The sequence below is a fragment of the Vespula vulgaris genome, chromosome 10, assembly GCF_905475345.1.
Source record: "Vespula vulgaris chromosome 10, iyVesVulg1.1, whole genome shotgun sequence".
NCBI lineage: Eukaryota > Metazoa > Arthropoda > Insecta > Hymenoptera > Vespidae > Vespula > Vespula vulgaris.
Window position 1 is genome coordinate 4,886,327 of NC_066595.1, and position 24,785 is coordinate 4,911,111.

A 24,785-nucleotide genomic window follows, 5' to 3' on the forward strand; every position below is an offset into this window, starting at 1 on the left:
TGATTTATGTAAAATAATCAATCGATATCGATCTCGTGGTTTTGACATTTAATTATGAATTTCAGAAGAATAGACGAACGATAGATTATATTTGAGATATTTTTTTTTTTTAACCAGAGCAGCCTGATCTATTAAGAAAAAACATTCTTTTTATTTTATAAGTTATTCACAATTTGGACGAAATATAGAATATATTATTTGCTTATATTATATAATACACTATCGTTAGAGTATACGCAATGTCATGGCAGTACATCGTATCCGTTGTATACATAATAACGTGTATCTATGTACATATATATATATACATATATATATATATATATGTATACACATATATACACGCATTAATTAATGTTTACAGTATACGTGTACGCAACGTTCGATTTATTAGTTCATTTTTTTTCCTTTTCTGTTTTTTAAGAGAATTCTTGTAGGATATACACACATTACGTATATCCCATAGCGTATACATCATCACATCAAATTAGATGCGAAAAGAATGAGCGTTTCATTTTAAGCGCTCATATTTCAATGACGTCTCTTATTCTTCGGAAGTATATATGAACTAGGCCTTTGATTAACTTTCTGCTTGAACGACAAAATTGACATTAAACGTAATTAGTCTTCTCCTTTGGAATCACACTTGTGGAACGTCCGCCTCGTTTCTCAGGGCCATCTCTTCTCCTTGCGCTGTCGTTGGAATTTTTCTGCGACAAAAAGAATATTCCATTTTTTATCATTTATTTATTTATGAAGAAAGAGAGAATGAAAAAAATTTAATGAAAATTGAGTTTTACTTTTTCTTGAATACAAATGATAAAAAAAATAATTCGTAAAGGAGAAAGATAATTATAAAGATAATTTTTAGAAAAAGCCTTACCTCTTTCTATACTGGAATATAATATAGACAATAATAGCATTGCCAACGAACAATAAAGCGATCAGGACGGTTGGAAGTACAACATCTGTAAAACGAAAAATAATCGAATTTATCAATCTGTATAAAATGTCAAACGAACCGCCGGCCAAAGTTTTCGTTCTCTTTCTTCTTCATCATCAACATCTTCATCGTTGTCTCTTACGACTAAACACGCTATGGGAACATGACACAGTGAACTTTGAACGCGTTACGACTAACGGAGCGTCATTCATAACTCGTTCCTCTTCTTTTTCATCCATACAAATATATTATATTAATGAAAACTTTTATGACCAATTTCTTAGAAAAAATTAATAAAATACAAAAAATATATATATACGTCGAGAGAGAAGCAAAAAAAGAAGTCATAACTTTCGAAAAATTAATGAAGGATATTTAAATATTAACAATAAAAAAGATCATCGTACAAAGATCAATGTACGTTCTTGGATATAAAGTTCTAAAAGAAGATGAAGAAGAGGGAGAAGGAAGAAGAAAGAAAATAATAAAAAAAAAAAGAAAAAAGAGATTACTTCAACGTAATCTTCTTGTTCGCAGCTGTTACGTATCATTAATACGAGGAGTCATTTATCGTCGGAGAAGAAAACTTCCAATCGGAAAAGCTAAGCAAAGTTATTACTTATCAAGAAAATGAAGATTTATCCTCGAGCAAGTTCGATGTACCGAATGATAAAAATCCTGATGAAAAATCCTGATAATTAATAACTAATAAATTAATTCGTTTCACGAGAACGATAGAATAATTTTAACGACACATTGAATTGTCACTTTGATGTTTCACTAATATAAAAATTTTAATATAATGAATTATTTTCTATAAACGTGAACAAGAGGAAAGTTCACCGACCTACGACGTAGTCCGCTTGCTTCATCATAGCAGATTGCGCCGAATCCATGGCCTGGCTGTTTCCGTTTGCGAGTGCGCCTTCGCCCCTACCGATTCTTACGCCCCCACCAAGGACGTTGTCACCCGAGAGACTCGACAAATGATGATGTTCGTTCTCTGTTTTGAGGATCACCGCGGACGTAGCTGAAAAAAATAAAAGAAATGAAAGAAATAATATTAAACGAACGCTCATTAAAAATTTTTATTCATTGATCGTTGATCAAAAGGATCGATCAACGATTTTAATCTTCGATAATTTAATCAAAAAAATCTAGGATCTTGGAAATTGTAAATACGGCCCTGAGACTCTTCTGTATTTGAAGCTTGAAATTTGACTCAATCGATCGCATTCCTTCTTCTATGACTCTATATCTTACGCGATTGGTTCGTATTGTATTTTTAATAAAAAAAAGAAATATTTGATATTATATAATAGATATTTTATAAGAAATTTGATTAGAACATATTAATTTATTTATTATTAATATCATTGATCTTTGATCGATATTTTATAGAGAGTCTCCTTTAGCTTGTCCTTGATTAAAGAATCAAAAAAAAAAGGAAAAAAAAAGAAAATATCGCATCAATCGGATCATTTTAATTCAATCTATAACATTGAAAAAAAAATGTTTACGCTTATTTTATATTCCAGTTTTGCAGATCAATCTCTTTTGTTTTGTTTTTCTTTACTTATCTTCATTCATCGGCATAATACTTACATTTGTGTTCGTAAACATTGTCTAAATCTACATATATGTATATTATATGCACGTATGTGTATATATGCAAGTGTGTATGTATATATATATATATATATATATATATATATATATATATTCGATTAGAAACGATCCTTATTCAAACATTATTCAAACAGCATTCGTATTGAAATACATACATAAGTACAACTCGGTCACGTTTCCGTTTCTCTTGAGGTGCAAGAAATCCAATTTATGTACCGCTATACGTTCACGATCGTTTTTCCAGATCTCTCTCTCTCTCTCTCTCTCTCTCTCTCCCTCTCTTTCTCTTTATCTGTCTGTCTCTGTCTCTGTTTCTCTCTTTTACTTCGATCGAGAAACGTTGCCCTACAAATTGAATGAATTCGTCGGCGGTTTCCCTCTTCTCAACCTTGAGAAAGTATATAGTCTCATGGAAAAAGTTTTTAACAAGCGAGACATTGTTTCATTATTGTGTTAATATTCGAGATCGGGAGAAATACTTCTCTTCTTTTTGCTTTCCTCTTTCTTTTAGTTTCTTTTTCTTTCAAAGATCTACGGATCGATCTCTTGCAAATCATTATCTTCGTCTCGCAAACGTTTCATTAATTTCAATTGATAAATCAAGCACATTTTATAATAATATAAATAAATTTACGATTTAAAGAATCTTTTGATAATTTTTTGTTTCTTTTTTTGTTTCATTTATAAATATCTTACAATCCGCAAAAATTACTCTTGTATTATTACTTTGTGAAACGATTATGTTGCATGAAATTGATTACTCGATCGTCTCGTAAACCTTTCTCTGCTTTTTCTTTTTTCTCTTTCTTTTTTCTTTTTTTCAAAAGAAAGCTTCGAGCGAAATGGTGAGAAAGAAGGAAAAAAGAAAAAACAAAAAAACGGAAGTTAGAAATCGTATATCGTTGTAAGCGAAATTGCAACGGGGTGCCCATTTCTTGTGTTTCTCTTCGAACAATATCGAAGACAAACAAATCGTAATCGATATAACAAACATAAAATGTATTTACGAGCGAATTCATAACTTTCCCTTTAGCTAAATAATTCCTTTTTTCTTGTTTTGTTATGAAACAGAAAGCTTTCTATATTTTACTACACAATTCTTTGATAAAATTGATTTACAAATATGAGATAAATGAAAAAAAACGTGAAAGAATTACTTCGTTTTGAAAAAAAAAGAAAAAAATTATATATATAAATATTAAAGCTATGATATGAAAGTTGGATTAATAAAAAATAAATATTGATTTGAGATAACAGAAGGTATAATAAAAAATATTATTTCCGAGATGATGCATCCATGCGTTGTGGTATCTATGCGTTTGTGTTAAATTCAGATAAATGTAATAGTGTCGTGGTAACCAAACAATTATATCAATTAATAGATATCGTATTTGATAATAAGTCGATTAAGTAATCCATGATAATTTAGAGATGGACGTTTTCTAAATTTTATATATTCAAACATAATAATAAAAATAGTAATAAAACAGTAATAAAATTTAATTAGATTTTAAGCATAGAACAATTTTAAAGATAGGCAATTCGTTCTGTTCTTAAACATATACGTGTCTTAATGATTCATAATGATTGAGTAATATTCCATGACCATGAATCGCATGTTAAGTCTTCATCATCGAAAATAATGACAAGGAATTTGGAAAATACGTATCACATGTTTTCGTCTACGCTAGTTAAGAGGGATAGGAAATTAGATAGAAAACAAAAGGCTTAGAAACATAAAGAAGAATATTATACCATTAGTTATTCGTATTGTGCTTGATAATGGTTACTTGTTTTCAAAAATGGACGTTTATCTTAAGTAAAGGAAACGAGAGAGATAGACGAGAGATACTGAAAGAAAGAGAGAAAGAGAGAAAAAAGAATTTTCTCACGAAAAAGTATTTTTTGTTTATTCTTTTTTTTTTATCCAATCGGTACGATGCAAAACGAAGAAAACGATATTATCGATTTCTCCTTTCTCCTCGACTCTAACTAATATAATTTATATTGTATTTAGAATCGAGCAGATTCATCTATATCGTATCACTCAATATTTTTTTGCATATGTATCTCGAATATAACTCAAACAGTTTTAACTTTATAAATACGGAGTTAAAAAATGAAAAAGAATATTTGTTCTTTCTCATCTTTAACGATTTCTCAGAAAAGAGTTTCCGACACGATCATAAAATTATTTAACATTGTAAATGACATATCTATATTGTAATCGCGCGAAGATATATTATTGTATTCGTGAATTTTGTGAACAAAACGATAACAGAACAAATTTATATGAGCGAGCAGACAGAGTAGCACGTGTTTCAAGTATTATTAATATCTTTATACAATTATGCAGATGAAGTCTCATCTCTTAAAATAATTCGCAAATGTTTACTTTCCTGTTTAACAACAATATATATATATATAAAGATTCGTTCATTGGTTATGTAAAAGAGATTAGCTTGGAAAGAAGGTCATTTCGATTATAATTGTAAATCATTTCACGTAGTTAACGTTCTTATCGTTTCTAGTTTTCTTGATTTTTTGTTTTGTTTTTCTTTTCAAGTTTACCCTCCATTAACTCACGTTAATTAAGAAGAAGTTTTAATTGGGGTCTATTCGATGGTTAAAATCTTTGCCATGGACTTTCCTTCGTTATTTCTTAACATTTTCCGATATTAAACTTCTACATATAAAGCAAATCTTTTCAATGAATGCAATTTTATTGGAATCAACGAATATAGTAAAATTTCAGAAAAAAAGGGAAAAAGAAATAAATCGATGATATGTTTTTCTTGTTATTTTAACTGAATCGACAAAAAATGCAAGTAATTTTTTATCACCTTTGAACGTTAACTTGTATCGTATCACGTCGAAAGTTCGTCATTTACTATATTCTTGCATCTTCGTAACTTCAATGCAAAGACTTTTCGATGATCTTCGATGACAGGGGTCATTACTTATCGATATATCACTTTTTAATTACGTTTTTTTTACGGGGCGCACGTTTCGATCACGTTTCGGCCTCGCGATCAAATCGATTACATCTTCCGTATAGAAAGAGAAAAAGAAAAAAGAAAACAGCGTTGATATTAAATCCAAAATACATATAAAATAAAAAAAAAACAAGACGTATTATCTTATTACTCTGATAACTAATTAAATGTATATATATATATATATATATATATATATATATATATATATATATACATATATATGATTTTCTTTTCTGAAAAATTTAATATCGTCAGCTTTAAAATTTAAAGAAGATTCCTTATTGAAAAATTTATACTTTTCTTTTTACTTTGATCGATCAATCGTACTTTCTTTGAAGAAATCATTGCACCAATCGCTTGAGAAGTTCTTCGGAAGTCCGGAAGTAGTTCAACCGTGGTCGAAATGATCGGAGGTGTTAGCACGTACTACTAAAGTGGACGCAACTCGAATGAAGTTGCAAGAGGGTTCTTTTGTTCATCCTTGTCAATCGACGACAATTGTCCGTAGCTCTCTAATCTAATTGATCCACGAGCCCACGAGATGATCTTACTCGACTCAATATACATGTATATATACACACACATTCCTGTTTTCCTCCTTTTTCCATCTTTTTTCTTATTTTTCTTTTTTTTTCTTTTTCTACAATTTGGCAAAGTATTGTAGTAAATGCATGAAAAATCCATCTAACTAGAAACTTAGAAATATGTACAACATGTTTAAAGTTGCATACATATATGCAACAAGCGAACTCTTGATAATGATTTACATAGAACTTTCGTTGCATTTTTCGGTAAAGGAAGGAGCAAGGAAAAAAAGAAAGAAAAAAGAAAGAAAAAAAGAAGAAAAAAGAAATCGAAAAAACGAGTGAATAGGAAGGGGAGTCATTGTTTTTAGCGATGAATTCCAAATGTAGGTCATATTTTTGAGAGACTCGAATATTTATTTTCCTAATACGTACATATCTATGTTCGCGTACTATTGTATCTCATGCGAATTTCATTCAAGCATGATTCTTTCGTATTTCCATGAAATTACTTTTTTCCAAGCAAAAAAATATTAAATCGATAAAAAGAGCTGTTATTTGTCAATTTTTTGAAACGACGAATATAAACGCTGTTAAAATAGTATATATATATATATGTATAAAGATAATCTAAATATATCTTATAAAATGAAATTGTACACGATGTAACACGAAGAGAAATTAGATACTTTTCTAAACAAATTTGTATATATCGTTACAAAATATAATGCATATTCTTTGTTTTGTAAAAGCGTATTAAATGATACGTTTTATGACTAATAAAATCACAAATATGTTCGATAGAAAATAATATCGTACGCGTTTCGAAGAAGAGAAAGAAAAAATGAATGAAATTAAGTATATAAAGAAATAAAGTTTAACGAAGGAGAAGTAGACACAGTCACGCAGGAAATAGGAATTTTTTTTCGCTTCCATAGCACATTGATTGAAATAATGAAACCATGCAAATTCAATAACAATCACTGATTTTTTATTCATTAGGCAAGCTATTCTTTCTTCTTTTGTTTCACCATTTTTTTATTTTTTTATCGTTCCCTCTCTCTTTTTGTCTTTTCATGTCGAAGCAATTCGAACGATGTTACTTGACACGGAAAATAATTTTACGTTAGATCGAACATTATTCGAAATATCAATATGACGTCGAATAAAGAGAAAAGAGCAGTACTCTCGTGCAGTTCTCTGATACGTTGCGTCAGTCACGTATTCCACGTGCGAAGCACGAGTAGAGAGACTCGTTTATGACGAAAGGAAGCCGAGTTTAAGCACGTGCGAACGGAGTGAAGAAAAGATATCGATCCGACTAGTAACGGATAAATTTCTTGCATTTTTATACTATCAAATTCGTTTAGTCTTTTTCTATAAAAACATATTTTTTTGTAAACATTTTTTTTTTTAACAAAATTTTGTGTAATTTTTTTTAATATTTGTCATATATATATATATGTACACGTATAAAAGTAAAATATAACTTACTGATTAAATTCCTGAAGGTATCCGTGAAGATTCGTATCATTTTGAAGTAACAAGATGGCGATTTCTCTTGATGAAGTAATTAAATACGTATGTTAGATGTGTCTATGTATATATATATATGCGTGCGTATTTGTATATATATATGTGTGTACGTGCCGAACACTACCGACAAATATTAGCTATAATTCGGCACCATCACGCGTTTCTGCACGACACATCGTATTACGCGATTGCACACGATTTTCTTCCAGTTCTTTCCAAACGAAAAGAGTAAAGTAAAAAGGAAAGAGAGAGAGAGAGAGAGAGAGAGAGAGAGAGAGAGAGAAAAGAAAAAAGATAAAACTTTATGATATTCGTGTACAAAACTTGTTTTTTATTTTCCCCTTGTTCGAGCTTCTCGTTAGACACGATCTTTTCCTCTTTCTGCTTTTTTCACCAAACTGAAATGGTTCCCGCGCACAACGAAAGAGCTTGCTTTTCTCTTGCTTTACAACCTTTTCACCAATAATACTCGGAGTTCCACTTATTCCTTTCTTCCCTCTGATCTTTTCTTTCTCCTTTTATTTCAGATCTTTCTGAACGAGACGAGAATCAAATAGTCCAAGGTGAGATATTACTCCTCATCGTGGAAAGGAAATTTTCTTTGACGGTTCAAGAAAAAAGAAAACAAGAAATAGAAAATATCAAAGTATATATATACATATATATATATATATGTATGTGTGTGTATATGTATATATATATTTCTTTTTTTTTTTCAAAGAGAATTGGCACGAAGCCGATGCGTTCACGGAACAAACCGAACTGAACGAGATCGCTGCTATTTTGTCGATTTTATTATCGGAGATGAACGACGCGTGGCGTGATGGGAAGGACGTTCACGGCGAATCGACGCCTTCTACTAACAGATGCTCTTTGACCCCGGGAAAAGAGAAAGAAAATATATACGGAACTGTAGAGAAGGAATAGAAAGATATAGAAACGCGGATAAATCGCGAGAAAATAAGTTTATGTATATATGCATGTATATATTTTATGTTTTATATAAATATATATACACTCACACACATATATGTATATACTTATACATATATATTAATATATATATATTATATATAATATACTTGTTGATATCTATGTTAACGAACGTTGTAATTAGTAAGTCTTCGTTTCTTATCTCTTATCGACTGTACGCCAGTACTCCTTCTCTCGATCATTTTCGTAACTCCCCACCCGTACTGTCGTAACATTCGTCGAAGTTCGGCAAAATTCGGTTTCGCGCGTAGATCTTTCTTCTTTCGATTCGAGTCAAACGAGTCCGACATTCTTTTCACGGCATTTTCTCTCTTCACGTTTTTTTCTTATCTTATCTTATCTTTTCTTTTCGTTTTCCTTATGTCGTTTTCCTCTCTCTCGTTTTTTTTCATGTGTTTTTCTTTTTAATCCCTGACTTTACAAGATTTTTCCTCAATCGTTTCTCTTCTATTTATCCGAATAAACACTTTGCGTTTAGAATGATAAATCGATATATTTTAAAAGATTATCTGAATGATAAACGGGAATATCTTATCAGAAAAATACCATTTTATTTACGAATGATTTAGTAAAAGCCACGGATCTAATCTGTTTGTTACACATGGGTGACCTTGTTTGTCAATCTATAGTCTTCGAATATTTTATTCTTCTTGCGAAAACTTCGATACTTTATACAGTCTCGATCGATCGATAAGCTATGTTTTCTGAATAAAAATGAACTATATCAAAAGAAAAAAAAGAAACAAGAAAATAGACAAAAAAGAAAAAATTTAGATACACGATCTTGATAATCACGGAAACTGATCAATCGATTTTCTTGCGGAATGAATGTCAAACACTATTTCCGGTATCCTTGAATGAAATTATTATCCTTTCCAACAGAAAGGAGAAGAAGCTTTGATGGCGTGATTCACGGTTGTCCTTGAACAACGAACTTATATCAATCCTTTTCAAATGAAGAAAAAAGGAAGAATAACTTTATTCTCTTTTATATTTCTCTCTTTTTCTTTCTCTCTCTCTCTCTCTCTCTCTCTCTCTCTCTCTCTCTCTCTCTCTCTCTCTCTCTCTCTCTCTCTGTTTACCTCTTTTTGTCTCTCTTCTGCATCAGAGTGCAAGATCAATGGGTGTTTGTTTTATGCAACTTACCTTAACTGATTGAGAGAGAGAGAGAGAGAGAGAGAGAGAGAGAAAGAGAAAGAAAAAAGAAAGAGAGATAAAGAAAACTTTCCATACTCTCCCTTTCACCGTGAACGTTGCTCAAATTTGTTCGTAAGTACGTTTCTAAGTTTTTTTCCCTTTCTCCCCCACTAAGAAACTAAAGAATTAATGAATGAGAAAAGAAAAATCGGGCCTCTCTCTTCGAAGTTGAACGAGAAGATTACGGATTGACGTTTGAAGTGAAAATAAGAAAATACGACGACGAGGAGGAATGATATTAAAGAAGAGTTAAATTTCTTGAGAAATGGACGATTACAAGAGAAGACGAAGAAGACTCGGGGGTTCTTCCTTTTCCTCGCGATATCGCGCGTATGCCGTGGAGCGTAATCGCAGGGCGTGCGTACGTAAACGTGAGAAACGCTTGAGCGTGCTCTCCATTGATAAAAATAAAGGCGATAAGAAAGAACGGAGTCGCGACGATCCCGCTATCAGAAACGCCGATGGCGACTGGAGTTGAAATTCCTTCCTTCTCTTGGTTGCCTGGCTGACGCACACGATTCGTCCAATGGTGAGGGAACCTCGTCGTCGTTGTCGTGTGGTGGCGTTGCTTCGAACCAACGAGTAAAAGAGAGAGAGAGAGAGAGAGAGAAAGAGAGAAAGAGAGAGAGAGAGTGAGATGGCGAGGGTGAGGGCGAGGCAAAGGGAGAGAAAGAGAGAGAGAGAGAGAGAGAGAGAGAGAGAGAGAGAGAGAGAGAGTGATCGAACAGAACGGAGAAGAGGGAGAGAGCCAAGTCATCCCCACTACAGGGTCAGCCCATTCTCTCTCTTTCTCATTCTCTCTCCCATCCTCTCTCCTTCTCTCTATTCTCTCTCGTTTCTTATAGCCAGGACGAAAACAAGCTACCTACTTACTATTCCTATAAATATCCAAATAAGTACTCCTACCTATCATGATATTGACATGTTAAAACGCTTTCGAAATGTTTCTCAAAAATAAATTTATCAAATATGTTAGAATAATATACAATTTTGTTTTACGATATCTACCCTTTCCCATTTTAATCTCTTGTCTTATCGAATAATAAATTGTCATTCGCGATAAGAATTAACGGGGTAAATTGTTGTATTAAAAAATGGCTGAAATATTAGAGAGAGGAAGAGAGAGACATAACTATATGTGTCGTTTTGTTCTGGGAATTCTAAATTTATCAGTTGTTCGGTTTGACCGGGAGAGAAGAGCGTGGGAGAGAAAGAGAAAGAGAGATAGAGAGAGAAGGAGAGAAAGAGGGAATTACTCCCTCCAGCTGTATCGTTACCACCTCCTTTCCCACCTTCTCTCTTTCTCTCTTTCTCTTTCTCTCTGTCTCTCTGTTTCTCTGTTTCTCTTTCAGAATGAAAACTGGCTTCCCTCCTTCTTCTTCTTCTACGCTTCCGAAGCCGAGTGGATCCGGCGTTGTTGAATATCCTCTAAATTATGCATGCATTCGAAATGCGTGCACACCGGGTATAAGGTATAGCTTATATGCATGTACCAGCTTCTGTAGTTTCAAACTCGTTCCACACACCGTCTCTCAACGCGCGATTTAAAAAGCTTCTTCTTCTTCTTCTCTTTCTCTCTTACTCCCTCTTTCCACTACGGAAACTACGGTTTTCATCTCAAACGACTCGCCATTCCAAAGTAAAACATACCTATGTATACATATATATATATATATATATATATATATATATAAAATATATATATTATATATATATTATATACATTTCTACTCTTCTTTTGTAATGGAACGATCGAAAGCGACGTTTGATTTTGCACAAAAGATTTTCTCTAGATATATATTTCTAAACTCGTCCAATCGTTCGAACTTTCACGTCTTTCCAATTAACTAACGATGACGCCGCAAGTAAAAAGGGAAAAAATAGAAGGTAGAAGAGAAAAAGGGTTCAAGGTGTTTTTTTATTCCTTATTTCGCCGACAGCAAAATCTTCTTGTCTTTGTTCGCACGGGTACTTATTACTCGAGTGTAATAAGCAACTTCGAGCTTTCGAGCTTTGAAAAAAAAGAGGAGAGAGAGAGAGAGAGAGAGAGGAGGGAGAGAGCGTAGGTGAAAATCGGGTCGTTTTCGAATTTCCTGTTCGTTCATTTCCATGACCTGAAGGAACGTTCGCGAAATATGTTCATGAATTTGTTACACAAAGAAAGTAATAAAGTGCAAAGATGAACATAACTTTTTAATATATTATAGGACACAGCTGCTCTATATTCTTTTTCTTCTTTTTGTATTTCTTTTTTTTATTCGAGATGTACGAACACGATTCAAACACGATAATTTTAATGCATATGAGCCAGTGATTATAAAAATGATTTAATTATTAGTTATTTGAAAAATTTTTAAACTGCATAAAGAAGTTATTCTGCAAGAATAAATATATTCTCTTTTTCGATTTGTTATTACGAACAAATAATGTTTAAATATAAATATACATATATATTTCATTCATATCCAAATATTAAAATACTATAAAAAGAAAAAAATATATGACTTGAACCGCATAATCGCCGGTTCATAATAGATAAGCTTAATCGTACACTGCACAAATTTAAAATTTTTAATGTTTTTAAATATAAATTATACTAGTATAAGTAACAATGGATTTATATAACATATATAATATAAATAAAAGGAAAAATGTGGAATAAAGAGAATATATCTCGTCGTGATTTTTAAATTAAAATGATTGTTTTTTTTTAAATATTAACGAAGCGAGAATACTTCGAAGGATTTATTATCGAAATAAAAAAGAAAACCGAAAAGAGATCAATAACCAATGAACGGAATATGCAGTCCTATGCACATTTGCATAACGGTGAACGTGCAACGAACCTGATCCGCATCGAATTCATTAACATTTTTCTTATTGGAAACTAGTCAAAGTAGCTAAGATAAACAAGTTTTTAATATATATGATAAATAAGTTAGTTAAAGACGATATTTCGAAAAAAAAAGTAATGAAAAAGAAAACGTATTGGTATATTTCTTTTTTGAATTATCACTAAATAATGTTAAATGTGCACATTGTTGCTTTGAACTATTTTATAAATCGATGCATATTAATAAATTATGTCCAAGATATTCCAGTCTTTTAATTCCAATATGAAAAGAAATAACTCGCTAATACGAAAATTATCTTTCCTTATAATATCATTAATGAATTGACCAATTGAATCATTAAGATGGAGATTTATCTCGTTCATAACGAGAAATTATGTGACAAGAAAACTGTTCAGCAATCTGAAAGCAGTAAGCGAATAATAACAGTCTAATCCTTCTTGTTTAGGTATGATAAGCGACTTATAGAATAGACGCTTATATATCAAAGAATAAAAGAATAGAAAAACAACTATTGAACAATTAGAATTAAGTCGAATAGTCAATCTACATCATGTTTATTCTTTTTACAAATTCAGATTCGAAAAATAATGAGTGCAAAACGAATAGAATAATTCATTCGTTCAATGGATCGTAATGAGTCGACAAAAAGAAAGAAAAAAGCAAGAAAAAAACATGAAAGAAAGACAGAAAAAAAGAAGAAGAAGGAGAAGAACAAGGAAAAAAATGAAAACGAAGAAAATTTCTCGACGAACAATTAAAAATAAAAAATACCTGAGCGATTTTCGATGTTTCCTTCTTCGAAGATAATCTTCCTGTCTTTTTTGAAACACTTATAAAAAAAAATCGAAGTGAAATCGAGCAAATATCGATGTTAATCGATCGATACAAATATATATATATATATATTTTTTTTTTCACTAAAGAAAAAAAATAAAATGGAACACCACGGTTTAACGTTGAGAACGATTTTCTTTCACCGAATGATTTTTCGTAGGAGACACGTGGTGTCGTGACGACCGGCGTCGCGATGCGTTCGAACCTGGCGATGTATGGTGGTCTCTTTACGAACTCTATCTCTCTCTCTCTCTCTCTCTCTCTCTCTCTCTCTCTCTCTCTCTCTCTCGAGGTAAAGACAGAAAGAGAGAGAGAGAGGGAGAGAGAGAGAGAGAGAGAGAGAGATAACGCGAGTCCCTCCTCTCGGTCTCTCTCTTTCTCTTGTCCTCTCTTCCCCTTCTTTCTCTTCGCCTCCCTACCTCTCTACTCCTCTTCTCACCCTTTCCCGCGTTCTCTTCGTTCCCACCACTTTACTAAATCCCCACCACCGTAACCGACTCATTCTTTCCCCTTTCGAACTCGATGGACGGTCATGGGGTTCCCGAGCAGACGGCTATCGCAAAAGGGACGTGCTATCGATCTCAAGGACCTCGTCCATACGAGACTCCCTATTCTTGTTTTTTCCGTATTTACATTGTAATCGATCGACTAATATTGCATATATCTTTTCGTCCTTTTTTTTTCTTCTTTTTTCTCCATCTCTCTCTCTCTCTCTCTCTCTCTCTCTCTCTTGCTATTTTTTTCTCTCACTTTTCTTTTTTTCTTTATCTATTTTTCTTTTTCAAGATCTTCAATATAAAACTTTAGTTACTTTACTTACTATTTTAAATGCATAGATGCAAATCGATTTGCACTGAATGCATAGATTTATATATGTGAATTGTATAGTATTAGCTACTGGCGATTGTAATTAAAATTCTGGATTTATTACGAAGTACTTTTTTTGATCGATAATTTTAATATTAGATGGAATAATACTCGAAAGTAAAGTTTTATAATCAATAGAGAGGGAGAGAGAGAGAAAGGGAGAGAAGATATTAAATCTACTTATGTATAAAACGCGATAGATAGATTATTTAAAAGTCAAGTGCAAGACAAAGAAAATGTACCAGATATATGTCTGCATCTATAAGAGGGCACGATAACCAATGATTCATATGTTCAAACTTTGAACTGTGAACATATATCTATTAATATTATACTTATTTTGATTTGTTAATTAGATTGATAATTATTTGTATTAAAATAAATAATTGTATTCATGTAAAGATCATTTTTGTCTCGTGAAAAGTTCGAGAGACATTATGAGAACTATAAAACAGTATACAAAATAACAATTGTAATAATAACAACAATTAAATCTATCTCAAGATTCTTTTGATTCATTCATCTACGCTTATTAATAACCTAATCAATAATTATCAATCAAATTAAAATGAGAACGATAAAGAATGCAGATTAATTAAGGCATTGTTGACCGATTATTATTTCCAAAAGTTAAAAATTAATGCATCTCGTCAGCCATATTCATAATTCAATTACCAATCGTTATTAAAATATTAAAAATTTGGGAGAATTGATAATACAAAAATTAAACACGATAAGTAATAAATTATAATAGAGATTTACATGCAACGACTCCTGCAACGAGTATACTCGCGATAATAATTTATTAAAGTATAAAATTGTGTTATTCGTATTATTTCCATAATCTTGATATATTAGCAAATTTTTCTTTTTATCTTTTCTGCATTTTTAATACTTTAATGAAGATTTTAATTTGATTACGAACAAATGACTGAGTATAGGAGAAACGCATTATTATTTTTCCTATTGCATATAAATTTAATTAATCAACTGATTATTTTAGATTTTTCTCTTCTTACCCACGCAAGTTGGCAGCTTATCGACGGTCTCGTTCCATTTGCCGTTCTTACATTCAAGTATTCTATTCTCTTTTCTTGTGTCGGGAAACACAGCGCCGGATTTACACGAGAACGTTCTTGACGTCACTGTATCATACGATATATAGCTTCCGTTCGGTGCTGAAATGTTCGGACAGCCCAACACTGGAAATAATATTGCAATTCCTTTATGTAAATATTATCGATTTTGATTCAACGTGAAGAACGGATAAGACCGTCGAATAATAAAGTAATATTAAAAACTATCTATCAAGTTCTTCACGATATTACAACGCTGTATAAAACTTGTCCGTCGCAAAATTAATAAATTAATTTTTAAATCGATAACAAGACAAGATCAACTACTTCAACCTAGACTTTTATTATTATCGAGTTTATATACGATATTGATAGAAGCGAAATTATCTTTTCTCTTCGATATTGAATCCACGTTCGAGACGAAGTATTCGATATTATTGTTCGATGCTTTCATCTTATCGAAAAAAAAAGAAAGAAATGATCGATTTTATCGAAAGGAATCGCGTTAAATGTGTAACGTTGTCAAGTTGATGGTGTGTATTCATCCATCCAGAAATATCTAATGCTATTTCTGGATAGACCGATTCGTTGCGTAATCATTGGTAGAAATCTCTTCAATCACGAAGTTCACTCGACGAGTTTGACTTCGTTTTAGAGTGCATCAACGTAAATAAATTTTCTACGGTTTAAAGTTAGAATAAAACGCGAGTGTTCGTTAAGGATCTCCGTCGAAATCGAAGATATCAAAGTCATAGACCGACCTTGATATTGTAGAAGAAATCCTCGAGCAGGATAGAGTTTTGTCGAAGCTATCAGGTCAAGTGTCACAAGGCTCGAATTAGAGATAATTTTAATGCCAGCGGCGATGCCGCAACGTTCAAACAAGGTGTTTCCTTTTTCTCGAACTCTCACGACGTCTATACAGCTTCCGTCCGCTTCTGGACCTGTCAAAATCATCAAGTACTATGTAAACAACACTTATTGTAAACATTATACGAAATGAGATAGTTGATTTTATAAAGAAGAAACGACTTGTATGATTTTGAGAGTAAGACAAATTGAATGAATTTTTTTTTAATAATTTTTTTTTCTTTTTTTATAGAAATATGACATTCACTTTTACCACAGAAAAATTTCATGTTATAATATATTTCTTTAAAATCCATACGATCTTTTCTATGAAATATTTTCTTATAAAATCAAACATATCTATTTTTCAGACTTCTTACTTATTCGAAACTTACTGCGAATATTCAAGTCGTGAAAAGTAAGGATGATCCTTTCACCCGGTGACGATTTGAATGTCCAACCACAGGAATAACCACCTGGATAATACAGTGGATATCCCGGAGACTTTAAATAACCTCCTTCATTTCCTTTGGGTATTCTTACTTCCACATTGCAGTATTTACAAACCGCTACCTCTGAAATCAATGTATTATTAATTCAAATATAATTTATCTGTAGAAATTCGATGAGATATGGGATTAATGTAAGGCGTATTATCTATCTTTCTCTCATTCTATTTATTTATTTATTTATTTATTAGATTACTTTAATCAAATAGAAAGAGAGAGAGAGAGAGAGAGAGAGAAAGAAAAAGAGAAAATACATTCTTCAGTCAAAAAAATGATCGCCTTTCAAGTGTATTATTAAATATAGGATGCGTTTTGGCAGAAGGTAAGCTCCTTCTGGTTAGAAAGATCGACATCTGCGTCCGTCGCGGTCCATTTGTCGATGTAGAGCGTGACCGTAGAATCCATTAGAACCACGATGTCAGATAAGCGAGGTTGTAGTTGGGGGTGTCGACGGAGATGTCGTCGAGGTCTGTCCTTGCCCTACTTTCACTCGGAGAGTGCGCTAAAAGTGGGGCTTCTAAACGGGGATCCGAGCTGATATTAGGGCAGCGAAGGGGAAGTTTTCCTTTCTACCCTTAATCCACGTAATTTGTAATTACGTCAATTGTTAAACTTTTTTCTTGGAAGGAAATATAGTGTTAAGTAAAAAAAAAAAAAAGAGAACAAAAGAAAAAACGAATGATTTTTATTTGCACGAACGTAACACGTTGATTACCATAATCATGATAACAAATATTATGCATTTGTAGAAAGTTCGTTTTTATATATTTTTTTCAGGCTAAAAGTGAAATAACGTGAAGAAAATGATTATTCGATTCGGTTCGATGAACTTATTAACACGTTGAATTCCGAAACAAATTTAAGTTTGTCTGATATTTTTCGTAATATTTATTATAATATTTTTTTATAGTATTTTTCGTAAATGAAACTGATAAAATTATAAAGGACAGATAGATACATTGTCGTTTAGACTTTTTATGTTAGGCTATAAACTTTTATGATCTTCTAAACATAATAAAAAAAAAACCCTTTTGAAAAATAATTAAAGTAAAAACTGCAAAATGAAGTGTCAGCATTAAATGAGTCGAACAATTTTATTCGCCGTATAACTTTGTTGAAAAGGAAACATTAGAAAAATCTTTACAATCTTTCCACGTATTTTATCGATTTCTTTTACTAACCACGTCTGTTCTCATTTATTTCAAGTCATCGAGATTACCCCTTAAAAGCTTCTCGTTACGTTAGCAAGCACGCAGTAGAGAATAAGAGGATAAAATTTATGTGAATCGTGAAACGAATCGAGTACAAAGTAGACGAGACGTACCAATAGAAATCAGTGGATTAAATCGATTCGTATTCGTTCGAATTCTTTTATTTATTCCTTTTTTTTTCTTTTTTCTGTGACCCAAACGTAGGACCAAAATGTCACGTTGCTTTTCATGAAATTTTGGATAGCTCGTCGGAAGTGACACGTACACAAATCCCTCCATAAGCTTTTGGGATTGGTAAACCGTCCCCATTTCTATTTTACCAGTGTCCATTCATTTCGTACTTTGCTTTGCAGCTGTCCTCGATCTGTCTCTCCGATCGCTCGAACGATAACGATCGAACGACACCAACCATTCGATTATCATTTTTCATTGGCTTGTTTATGAAACGTAATCAAATAGAATGCAATAGGTGAAAGCATACATCGGTAATTGTAAATACATCTAGATACTATGTCTGGTTAATGTAATTTATATTTGCGAATTAACGAAGAAAATAATTTCATAAGCTTTTAGAGAAAATTTATATTATTATTATTATTACTATTTGTTTTTTCCTTTCTTTTTTCTCTATTTTTTCCAACGAATAATAATAATAATTTAGTAAAATGAAATAACGTTAAACTGGACGTAGAGTCTGAGGGAAGTTCGATAATTGGAATAAACAATAGACCAGGCACGAGCTGCGGTTTAATTTTGTTACGTTGTTATCGATTTTTAATATCACACACAGTCAACCCACATACACAATTACACACAGTGTAATTACTCATCAACGTCACGCGGATACAGGTCACGTCATTGAGAATTACTATTTCTGTTGTACATTTGCACTAAAATTTTATCTCTTTTTTATGTTACATTCGCAGCAATAAATCTTTTTCATCAATAAAAAAACAGAAAGAAGAAAACGAAAAAAGCTTCAATATTCGATACATAAAGAATGATCCTTTTTTTTCCTTTTTTATTAGAAAAAAAGGTAGCAAATTTAAACACCGATATAATAGTTTATTGTGTCCTAACTTTTTGCTGTATATATATGTGTGTGTGTGTGTATAAAAAAAATTCTTTTCAATATCCAATACTCACCAGGAACACAAGCGTATTTTAATCTTAAAGCAGCGGGATGCCAATAGGTTGTTCCTGGATGATCGCTGCTCAAATTATACCGACAATGATGCTGACCCGAACATCTACAAAAAAAGATATCTTTTGTTCGAAATCAATGTTTGAATTTATTTAAAAAAAAAAAAAAAAGAGAGAAAAAAAATTACGACGACGAAAAAAAGAAAGAAAAATTAATTTCATTGTCACATGCACAAAGAAATTGTCACATACGAAATAAGGGATCGTAGATCGTTAGCCGTCCTATCGGACGTCAAAAATGCAATTGCGAGGGCGAAAGTAAAAGAACAAAACTCGCTATCATTCGCATCGAACGTTCGTACGTTAATGCGCGCGTTGAGCTTAAATAAAGAGGGGAATGCTTTGTTTTCACCCTCTCGCAAAGGGGTTCGTCACCGTTGTTTCACCCTTCGATCCATCCCCCGTCGACCCTTTCGCTTCGTCGATTTTATCGTATCTTATAGTCTCCCTCTTTTTCAGCCGGAAATAAAACGGGAAAATAGCTTTCTCGCGGCAGACATGCTCGAAATTCTTATGAATATTTCAAATAAACCTTTCTCGAGTGGAATTAAAGATGAATTTCCTTCTCGATTTGCACGAGAGGGGAAGAAAGAGTGAGAAAGTGTATGTGTTACGGAAAGAAATCGTAATTTTTGTTTTTTTCTATTCCTTCAAAATATAATATTGCTTGCTTTTCTTAATTTTCCTATAACTTTCAAAATTTACGTGTCTGGTTAATATTACAAAATTTCTTGGTTGCTTTCAAAGAAAATAATTTCTAAGTAAACGTAATAAATCCGAATCTATAACTTTTCTAAACAAATACTACACGTGATATTCACCATAGTTTTCTAACTTTGTATCAATTTGTTCTAATTTTGTTCTCTATCTCCTTTCCATGTCTCTTTTTTTCTCTTTCTCGCACTGGTTTATACTACATTATTTGCAATTTATAAAGGATCTCTGACTAGATGCTCTCTTCGAGTCTTTATTTGCAATAGCCGATTTACGTCATTTTTCAATTGACCTTAGGGAGTTTGAACTTCCCTCTAGAGAAGCAATTAAAACTTCTCGACATCAAAGCCGTGATTTGATCCACCCTCTTGTATGTGCATCCGAGACGCAATAAGCGTTTCTCGAGTGGAGATTCTCCTATCGAGTCCTTGTTCAAGACGGAAAATGAAAAGAAGATATCCATGCGTGGATGTACGATGAACTGAACGGTGAAGAGAATATAAAAGATAGGAACAAAGAGAGAACGAGAGAAAGAGAGATAGAATGACGCATTATCCTTTTTCAAAAGATCTTTTTTAAAGGATATCGTCCTTCAATATTTAACGTTAACGTAATAGTCTTGTAACTAATTAATTAATCTATATTAAAAAAATTAATCTAATCAATCTGAAATTAATCAACGTGAAAATATTGTCATCTTCGTTCTCATTCTCATTCATTAATATTAACTACACAATTTTTGTTTTGTTTTTCTATAAATCAATCTTTTAACGGTAACAGATACGTTTGATAAGATCGACCCATTTATTTCTTTTCGATCTTTATATATCTATAAATTTAAGTACTTGATATTGTTATTAATATTTGCGATGTCGTAACGAAGAGAAAAAATAGAAAAAGGGAAATAAATATAACATAAATATCGATTTATGCAAAATTGACTCGAGACGCTCGATTAAATATAAATGTAAAAATATAAGTTTCATTTTCTAACTATTTTCTCTGCGGTCTCTAACTTATCCAGATGTAATCGAATATTCTATACTTTCTCTTAACCTCGCGCGGTCTTTTAAAATACCGAAGAAAAGTAAGGGAAAGAGGGAGGACATGCTTACTTTCTGTTGAAGGAAGCCCTAACGTCGAACAAATATCGTTCTTCTTCCTCGTCGTCTTTGATGTAATTTCCACGTAATTGCCTCGTGTCCTTGACACGTGAATTCTTAACGCCCAATTTGAATTTCTTCTTTTTCGCTATCAACCTTTGCGATTCGTATCCACAAATACTCGTTCGATTTGATTGATATTCCGCTTCCAAGACGAAAATGAAAGCTTTGAGAGATCTACAGGTCAGACGTAAAATCCGATCGGAACATTGTTCTTCTTCCACTAGCTCCATATTTCCAGTTGACAATTTGACGGCTTTCGTCGTTCTTAGAAAATACGAGGGACTCGTCGGTACGATAAGCCGACAGATAGCACGTTCCGTCATGGTCGCTAAAAACGACAGAAGAAGGAGAAGAATCACGTTTGGAATCGTTCTTCTTACAAACGCCATGACCGATGATCATCTCACGAGGATTCCTCGGTCTGAAGCTTCTTCTCAAGGATCCTGTCTTAAAATTAGCCCTCCAGAGAGATCAGCAGGGTGAATCGTCGAGTGTACCGATAAGATGTTCGCTGCCTCTTCTTTTCTCTTTATTCTTCTTTTCTTTTTGTTTTTTTATTCCTTCCATCCAATTTCGAAACACTGTGTGCGCAACAGAGAGAGAGAGAGGAAAATTCTTTTTGATTCACCACTTTCTTCCTTTTCTCTTACACACACTCCAGTTTCTTTCTCTCTCTCTCTTTTTCTTTATATCTCTCTTTACATCAAACGAGGTCGTTGAACTCTTTCCTCTTCGTCGTCCATTCGCGATCCGTGGGAACCAATCTTTCTTGTGATCGCTTAACGTTTACGATCGATCGATGTTGATATCAACACAACGACGAAAGATTTCTTGCTTGTTTACCGTGAAAACTTCGAACTTCACAATCGATCAAAATATATTTCTCTTTTTCTTTTGCATTTGAAAATCAAGAAGTCGATTGCAATAACGCGTTTCAATGTGCCGATACATACTCGTTCAAAGTCGTAATACGAATAACGACTTGTACGCCGTGGAGTACCCGATAAATGGAGAGTAACTCGTGAAATACGATCGGATTAAATAAATAAACGATAAAATCCAATTGAGTAGCATCTTTGAGCTATTATCATGACGAGTTAGGTCACGATCGTTAACGAACTATATAAGTAAGAATCGATTCGATTTATTACTTAACTTCTTTTCTTTGCAAGCTCGTCTCTTGAACGTGATCTCGCTCTTTCTCTTTTTTTTTTTTATTTTCACACAAAGGAAAGATTTTTCATTAACGAGTTCTTCGGATTAAACAAGAGAGAAAAATCAAAACGATCGTACGTTTCTTCTTTCGGAGTAATCACAGAACGACTGCCATGGAAATTGTCCAGACTTGAGAATTATTTTCCAATCGAATTCTCACTCTTTCTCTTTCTCTTTCTCCTTTATTTTTGGCATGCGTGGTAAGATTTTAACGAGTGTTCGCTAACCTAACGAGCATCTTCTCCTTCTCGACGGTTGTGGTTTGTTGCTATAACGAAGAGGCCTCGCTGGGCGATCAATCGGCCACGGCCAATCTCCAGACGGCTTTTCAGAGAAAGAGAGAGAGAGAAAGACAAACAAAAGTATGTTTTCTCTCTCTCTCTCTCCCTTGCGTGGGATTCTTTCGTTCCAAGGACGCGATCTAGAATAGATCCAAGCATATACGTACGTATGACCTCTTCGAACGGATTTTCTTGAAATGTTTTCTTTTATTTTTCTTTTTCTTTTCCTTTTGGTAAAAAGAAGCTGCTCTTTTTTCTTCTTCTTTTTCTTCTTCTTTCTCCTCCTCCTCTTCCTCTTCTATCGTTTATATTTTTTATTCGAGAATCGAGAAAATTTTTGTTTTCCTCTTATCGATACTTTTCTTTTTCTTTCTTTTTTTTTCTTTTTATTTTTAGTATCCTTTCAAATATCGAGATATCGTCACTTGTTCTTATCGTCACTTATACGATCACACAACCACGTGATATTGTCGGTCCTCGTTTCTCTCCAAACGTTCACAAAACTCCACGTTGAAATCGAACACTCAATGTGTTTCGTTCTTCTTCTTATTCTCATTCTCGAATATTTTATTCTCCTTCTCTCTATCTCTCTTTCTCTCTCTCCCTCTCTCTATTTCTCTCTCCCTCTTTCCAACTCCGTCGACGGCGAATCAAGATCTCAAGAATTCACGAATTTCATTATCATTCTCGACCGGACGAATATATCGAGCGATTCGTTTCACATTTGCCAAGTAATCCATATATCCTTTATAAATTCTTGCGAATAATACATAGAACGAAATACATAGAAGAGCCTCTATCAACGCGTCTATATAAAATAGACGAATAAATTCTATTCTACGATCTAGCTCCTCTCTAAATCTCGTCAAACGATCGACATGATTGATAATCGATCGATAATGTCCGTAATAAATTAACGATAAACGTTTGCATCGCGTAAAAAATTAATTAACGATTAGATTTTAACAAATGACATTTTCTCCTAATTAACATCTCCTCGTATTTTCTCACTGTCATTCGTTAAAATCCCGCGCACTCGCGCGAGTAACACTCGCGTTGGTTAGTCGTCCTAGTGTGTACTGCGATTCGTTGCGTTGCTTGCTTGCTTGCTCTGATCCCTCTCCTCTTCTGTCTCTTTCTCACTCTCTCCCTCTCTCTCTCTCTTTCTCTCTCTCTTTCTCTATCTATCTATCTATCTATCTCTCTCTCTTTCTTTCATCGTAGTCTTAACGTGTCCGATGGTAGGTAGTAGAAACGTTTGTGGGTATTCACCGGAAGCAATGGTAGCTTTTAGAAACAGGGACCACCCTTCCCGAGCACGTGTACCTACACGTACGTTTAGTTAGTAAGAGGGATGAAGAGTAGTGGTGGGGAGGGAGAGAACCAAGTTAGGGAGAACCACTACGTTAGCCTCTAACCCTCGTGGGGTAGGTTCGTGCCACGTTGTCCCTTTTCCCCTAACTTTCCTATTTTACCCCCCTCGATTTTCTTTTCTAATCTCGCGCGTGCTCCCCCGCCCCTCTTTCTTTCTCTCTCTCCCTCTCTCTTTCTTTTTCTCTTTTTCTCTTTCTCTCTCTCCCCCCCTTTATCTTTTCACGGATCGACGCCAATCTTCTCACCAGCTGCTCTTCTTGAAATTTCACATATTTCCTTTCTCCTGGTTTCCATTCTTTGTTGCAACACCGGCCGAAATTTCAATGATAAAATCGTCCAATTTTGTTCCCGTGTATAATTTTACTTTACTAGGAAAATAGAGAGTCTGATATTCGATGAAATTGTTTAATTCTTTTTTTGTGTTTCTTTTTTCTTCTTTTCTCTTCTCTCATGTAATTTTATATTTTAAGAGAAAGGATAGGTATTTAATGTTCAACGCGTTAACAACGTCGTCTAATTTCCTTTTTGTTTTTTTATATGTAACATAACTTTTTAAGACAAAGGATAGGTATCTAATAATATTCTACGCCTGTTTTTGCGAAGATTAGAAGAAAATTAATCGGGCTCTGAAAATCTCAAGTTTCCAATTGTTTCAATTCTGGAGATGTTCCAAAAGTGGTCAGGCATTGTTACTGGGATATCTTCCGTTCTAGGCATTGTCCTTTGCAAGAGTATTCTTCCGTAGCTTAGAAAGAAGATAGAATGATAGAGAAAGAGAGATAGAGAGGGAAGAGAGAGAGGGAAAACTGA

At 33.1% G+C, this 24,785-nt stretch overlaps 1 protein-coding gene across 1 annotated transcript; it reads right to left on the minus strand.

The window, feature by feature from the left end:
* Nucleotides 1–129: 129 nt before the first annotated feature.
* On the minus strand, nt 130–24,045 carry LOC127067005 (uncharacterized). Its single transcript, XM_051001433.1, has 8 exons — nt 21,055–24,045; nt 19,169–19,272; nt 16,698–16,877; nt 16,215–16,397; nt 15,397–15,579; nt 1,791–1,973; nt 884–968; nt 130–710 (listed from the first exon to the last, which is right to left on the minus strand). The coding sequence occupies exons 1-8, from the start codon at nt 21,492–21,494 to the stop codon at nt 641–643; spliced, it is 1,428 nt and encodes a 475-aa protein (XP_050857390.1). The 5' UTR covers nt 21,495–24,045; the 3' UTR covers nt 130–640.
* Nucleotides 24,046–24,785: the final 740 nt, after the last annotated feature.